This window comes from Chrysemys picta, chromosome 5 (genome assembly GCF_011386835.1).
Source record: "Chrysemys picta bellii isolate R12L10 chromosome 5, ASM1138683v2, whole genome shotgun sequence".
NCBI classification, from domain to species: Eukaryota; Metazoa; Chordata; order Testudines; family Emydidae; genus Chrysemys; species Chrysemys picta.
Genome location: NC_088795.1, coordinates 14,731,979 through 14,737,978, shown reverse-complemented (window position 1 = coordinate 14,737,978; position 6,000 = coordinate 14,731,979). Strand labels below are relative to the sequence as shown.

General features: G+C 51.0%; 1 protein-coding gene across 1 annotated transcript; it reads right to left on the bottom strand.

Annotated features, from left to right (window-relative positions):
• Window positions 1-285: 285 nt before the first annotated feature.
• STBD1 (starch binding domain 1) lies at window positions 286-3,438 on the bottom strand. The gene is made up of 2 exons (XM_005304103.4): window positions 3,099-3,438; window positions 286-1,633 (listed from the first exon to the last, which is right to left on the bottom strand). The coding sequence occupies exons 1-2, from the start codon at window positions 3,355-3,357 to the stop codon at window positions 786-788; spliced, it is 1,107 nt and encodes a 368-aa protein (XP_005304160.2). The 5' UTR covers window positions 3,358-3,438; the 3' UTR covers window positions 286-785.
• Window positions 3,439-6,000: the final 2,562 nt, after the last annotated feature.

Genomic DNA, 6,000 nt, shown 5'->3' with positions numbered 1-6,000 from the left:
CTTATTAAACATGTCAGGTGGTCACTCCTGAACTTCGGCCTTCTGGAGGCCACCATGATAATCTGAGCTTTCAGGCTGGCCAACTATTCCCTTTTCAGATAGGAGGGTGGGGCTGAGGAAGAGGGGGGAGACTTTGGGGATCAGGCCCTCTTTCCTCCATAAAGGTGCAGAGCACCTGTCAGGGAACACCTGGGATCTCAAAGGAAGCAGGTCCAGTTACTCTGAATTAACCTTTTAAGACAACTAAGGTTATGTCTAAGGGTCAAACATGAAGGACTGTCAATCTGAAAATATATTACGTTTATTGCTTAATTGTACAGTACAATAAATTAAAAACATTTTATAGCAAGCCACAAGTGCAGTGTAGTTAGCTACACCTCCTCTTGCATTCAGTCCGCTCTTAAATCTTAAGCCAGTCGTACAAAAATTCATCCCACTGCCCCACTCATACAAAGTCAAATTTAGCGTCAAGATTTAACGTGACACAAGGAGCTGTCTGAAGTGCTGCTCTTGCTTTCCTATCTGCCTGGATATCATTAGGCAGATTTTGGTTGGGCTTCAACTGATGAGTCTCCTCACATGGAGGATCCCTTCCTAGAGCCATAGCTAACTATAGCAGAGGAGAGATTGGTGGATCAGACACTTCTAGCAGGGATTGGTATATGATGTACAGTAAGGTCTACTATCCAAGAAGGTTCTGCTGGAAACTGGAATAAAATTAGAGGCCCCCATGCTTAGTCTAAGCATTTTCTTTGCTGGGTCAGTAGCTTCCACTGAGATCCCGTTTAATGATATCCCCACCACTGATGGGCCGTTCTATCTTCATGTTCCGTCATTAAGGTTCTGTTGTTACATTCTTCCCAACGTGTGACCTTCCCATTCTCCACCAAAATGAACTTCCACTCTATTTTGGAATCTGCTGGTAAGACAACAGTATCAGACCAGAACCCATCCTTGTCGCACTTGAGTGGTACATAGCTGTGCCAGTGACCAAGACTCTCATGGTCACCAGTGACAGCAATCAGCTGAGCATCGATGTGAGTGATGTAGTGCACACGGAAGTTCACGTGGATATTCTGAGGCATTGGGGGCACAGCGGCAACCCTCTTTGCTTTTGAATCAGCCTCAAGGAAGTCTACTTGTTCCAATTCCTTGTTGCCTTGGCCTATACTGGTGTCGGAGTCATCTGCACTACTGTTTTTACTAGCATCTCCCCAGGCTGAGTCTTCAGGAACAACTTCCCATTCCTCATGATCAACCAAGTCCTGATACGCAAGTGTATGACCTGACTGTTCTTCACTTTTGTCCTCATGCAGGTCACTAGAAGGAGATGCTTCGGCCAAAGTGTCCCCACACCGTGCCTCACTCTCCTGTCCCTTTAATAGTTCTGATTCCACTGTAGAGGAACCAAGGGTTTCATTGCTTAAGTATTCATGGTAATTCATTAGCGGGGTGGCAGGTTCTTTGAGCAGTAACTCCATTTCAGGAGATTCTCCAGAAACACCATCACTTAGAGATGGGACATGTTCTTCTCTTGGGGTAGTTGCCAGACTCTCTACTGGCTCTGGAGGGCTGGACAGGACGCTGGCAGTGGTTTCCAACAGGGTACACTCACTGTTTTCCAGGAGAGGCTCTAATTAAACACAATATTAAAATACTTAGTTAACCAGAAACAGACAGCCTCTTGGTTTCAGCATTAGGCAACTGAAAGTGTTCACAACTCACAAGACTTAAGTTACTTTCTAGACACTGCTGTTCCAATTTACTAGGCAAGTTTTTTTTTTTTTTTAATAATGGAAGCAAATTATATATCCCTGTACTACAGTTACATTAGGCAAACATTCTTACAAGACATGTTCGAAGTTTGTCCTTGCTCTTTAAGGCTAGATTATGATCAGTACTCCCTGCCAAGACCTCATAAACCCGATCTCTACAAATCAGTATATTTACTAGACAGTCCTAACTTCAGAACATTCAAAGCATCCACTATTCTTGTGGGAGTCCCCCTCCTTTTTTGACTTTAAAAGATCACCTATTTACAACCAGTTAGACAAGTCAACTCTTGTTTGACATGCAGCTCTAGACGTGCTGAATATTTATATTCCCGATACAAAACCCTAGAACATTCTCCTATCAAAGTTCCCCCCCCCTTTTAGTTTTCTAGTTATATATTGTCCCTGAAATAGTCTCTGGCTATTAATGCCAAGCACCCCCAGTTTCCAGTAGCTTCAGATGTGTTTTTGGGTCGCTTAGCAGCTCTGAAGTGCAAGCTACAAGCCTGCTAGAGGATTTTCAGGCCCACAGTTTTAGCTGTTTCCCACCTCCAAGGTTGAGCTACTCTATTTGGCTGAGTCAAGCTCCTATTTGATCCACCCCAACACTAGGGAGCCCAGTGACCCTCTGTGTTACGACAGCTCTACTACTGGGGAGGGGCGTTTGTAACCAGGAGGAGAAAACAAGCCCCAGCCCACGTGCCTGCCGCCTGCCCCACCTCTGCAGAGGAGTCACAGAAAAGTTTGCAGCGTGTTTCTAAGCCAGGGGCCAGCAGCCCAACGCTGCCAGCCCGGAGCAGCAGCAGCTGAGCTCCCGCACGTCCGCCTGGCAGGGGCAGCCCGGAGGAGACGTGACTCACCCCACACCCCCGGCTCGGAGCTGTCTGGCCGGGCGAATGGGCCGCCCGCGGGGCTCGGCAGCGCCGGCTGCTCCCCCAGACCGGAGCGGGGACGGGCAGGGGGGGGGGAAGCAGCATCACCCCCCCCCCATATCTCCCCGCAGCGCCCGGCTGCTCCCCCAGACCGGAGCGGGGACGGGCGGGGGGGGGGAAGCAGATCACACCCCCATATCTCCCCGCAGCGCCCGGGGCCGCGCTCTGCACCACGCCTCGCAGCGCCGCACTGCAGCAGCCCGGGGAAGGTGCCCGCAGCTCCGGGCACGGGGGAGACGCCAGCCCAGCGCGCCGGCCGCCTCGGGAGCGGGGACAGGGACCCTGGCCCGGGGAGGCAGAGCCCCGGGCGGGTGGGGGGCGGGCAGGCACCCGCACCCCGTCCCGCACCCCGCGTGTGCGGCGCCCCCGGGGACGGGGAGCCCCGGGCCGGTACCTGTTGCTGGTGGCGCAGCTCCGCAGTGCTCGGCGCCCGCGGGCGGTTCCTGGCAGGCGGCCCCGCTGGTGCTGCCCCGCGTCTCGGGGCCCGCGGGCGGCTCCTCCCCGCCCCGGCCGTACCAGAGCCAGGCCAGGAGCGCGGCCACCAGCCCCACCAGCAGCGCCGGCCACAGCCCCACCAGCGGCTCGCCCGCGGGCTGCGCCGGGGAGGCCGCGTCCAGCCGCGGGGCCGGCAGCGGGGAGTCGCCTTGCGCCATGGCTGGGATGCGGAAGCCCCACCGCCCCCTCGAGCCGCCTTATATCTGCTCCCGGGGCTCGCTCGGCTCCCGCCCGGGGCTCGCCTGCCCCGCCCGGGCCGCGGGGCGGAGCCGCTCCTCCCCGATCGCTATGAGCCGCCCGCCAGCACCCCCGGCCGGCCAGAGCCTGCCCTCCCCTGAGTTGTGTTTTAAACATGTCCAGCAGGTCCCAGGAAAGCCCCTGGGCTGGGAGTAGGGTGCCCAGACAGCAAGTGTGAAAAAGCCGGACAGGAGGTGGAGGGGTAATAGGAGTCTATATAAGAAAAAGACCCCAAAATCGGGACTGGCCCTATAAAATCGGGACATCTGGCCACCCTAGCTGGGATGGGCGGGATCAGGCCCTTGCTTCTTGTTTTGACTTCTTCTTAATCCAAGTTTGGGCCAAGCAAATGATTCCCTTTGCAGCCGGTGTACAGTACACCGGCTCCCCACCAAAAGGCTGCCCCTAAAACAGTCCGGAGAGCTGCAGGGAAGTTCGGCTCCCAGGGCTGGTTCCAGCAGAGCTGGGGCCCCTGTGAAAGCGGCTCAGAGTATGACCTGGCTCCCAGGCCAGGCCAGCTGGAGGGGGACAGTCCCTGGGGGAAAATAGGTGGTGGCCAAGCTCTTCAGAACTCAGCCGTTTGAAAATCAGACTGCTTCGTTAGATGCCCAAATGTGAATCCAGGAGCCTATTTGTACAGTCAGGGCTAATGTGTCTAGAACTAGAGGGGGGAAGGACTTGGGGGAATAATAATGGAGCTTTTCTGTTAAACAGTGAGGGGATGGGGTGGGGGGAACCTTGATGTTCCACAGCCAGGTCTGTGTGGTGAAATGGAGACATCTTGATTTTTACCACAGAGCTCTCAGTCACTCAGCACAAAGCAGTTTACACTGCAGGCTACACAACCCTCAAGCATGACCAGTTAACATCCTGGTAGCACTGGTGAAGCTCCTAAGGCCATTGTCTCCTTCTGGCTGCTGGTTTGGCAGCACTGCCCGAGTCCACTCTGGATCCATATTTGATGACTCTGGATCCATATTTGATGACTAGCTACTGCCTCTGCATTGGGTGAACCAGAACCCCAGCATCACAAATCCCCTCCCCTCTTGAACGTTGGGAAAACTCAAAGCCAGATATGGATCCAAAATTTTGCAGCTTGGGCCCCAACTCTAATTCTGATGTCGGGGATTGTTTCATCATCCAGAAGTGTTAGAGCAGGGATGCAGAAAAAAGAGAAATGACGGAAGTGCTGTATATTGTTAAACTAGAAGTGAGCCCAGGTTGCACCTGAATCCGAAACCCTCAAATCTTTGCGAAGTTCAGCTCCAGTTTAGCATTTCCCTGTTTGGGCATTCCTCTGCAAGAGGAATTTGAACTGGAGCACCAGATCCTACTCTCCTCAAACTCAGAGGAAATTTGGATCCAGATGTAGATCCAACCTTTGCAACATGTGCCCATCTCTACTCTGTCCGTTAGTGTTGCTTTCTCCTGCCCCCTCCCTCTCCACGATGTATTAGTATGGAAAGTCAGGGAATGGACCCCCCTCTATTTTCAGTCTTACCACATTCTATTACCTTTTCCCTGGTTCTAAACACACATTAACTGTCCAGCTTGGGAACGCATTTTACATCAGCTCCTCTGTACTTAGTTCTGAATACTGCATTCTCATATTCCTGAATATATGTTGTGGCACTCTGTCAGCCTTAAGTCTGCAGCTTCAAGATCTTTGTGTGGCACTCAGATTTGTCTCTAGGAATTTCCCAAATACAGTACTGCTCCCTTGCTTCTCTAAGTCCCCCACACTTCAATGATATGAATAGTGCTCTAGGATTTGTGTCTTCAGCCCTGGTGTCAATAAATGCAGCTCCACTGACGTCCACATCTACTTGGAATGTAAACAAAGAAGGTTGAAAATAGAAATGTGAAAGTCCAGCTCAGTTTAAGAGTTCCTCGCTCCCTCTCCTTTTCCTCTTCCTATCATTTTTTCCTTTCCTGTTTTTTCTTCTCGCCGTTCATTTTCTTGTCACGGTCAGGTAAAGGCTGGTCCCAAATGTTCCATTCTGCGCAATAAGGCAGTAGCTTAGAGGCGTCACCAGCAGCAGGTTACAAGGTGTTTTTTAATTCAGGGGATCATTCTAACATGGAGAGCTATGCCATGTCAGAACTATATGCTCAGGATTTGAATTGTTTCTGCAGTGAAGAATCATACACTCTTATGATTGATGAAGTGATCAGCATCATATTTCATGAAGGTTATTTGCAATAACTCCTGGAGCAGTATGATTTATATAGATACTTCTTAGCAGGTGAGAGTTAAGGCAGATGAGTTTGTTTTTCTACTTGCTAGTACCTTTGAATACTGGTTAGTTTTGTTTTCTTGTTTCTTCTTTTAGAAGTCAGATAAATGTATTACTCCTTTTGTAACTTCCGCATTGTTTGCTAATGCTTACAATTGGATTTCTTAACATTGTACTGCCCTTCCTTCTTTTGTGTTCTGCTTTGGAGGCTTTTTTTGGCTTGGTAGGGATTTCAGATCCCATTAGCACAGATTAGATTTGACAATTATTTTGATTTAATTTAATTTTATTACCCAGTTTTGGGGCTCTTGAAGTGGTGAGGGTAGT

What these genes read in the sequence shown, in the direction of transcription:
- STBD1 (XM_005304103.4), bottom strand. Translation starts at nt 3,357, where the DNA reads ATGGCGCAAGGCGACTCCCCGCTGCCGGCCCCGCGGCTGGACGCGGCC. An exon ending in AGCTGCGCCACCAGCAACAG is followed by an intron (nt 1,634 to 3,098) that starts GTACCGGCCCGG and finishes GTGTTTAATTAG; the next exon opens with AGCCTCTCCTGGAAAACAGT.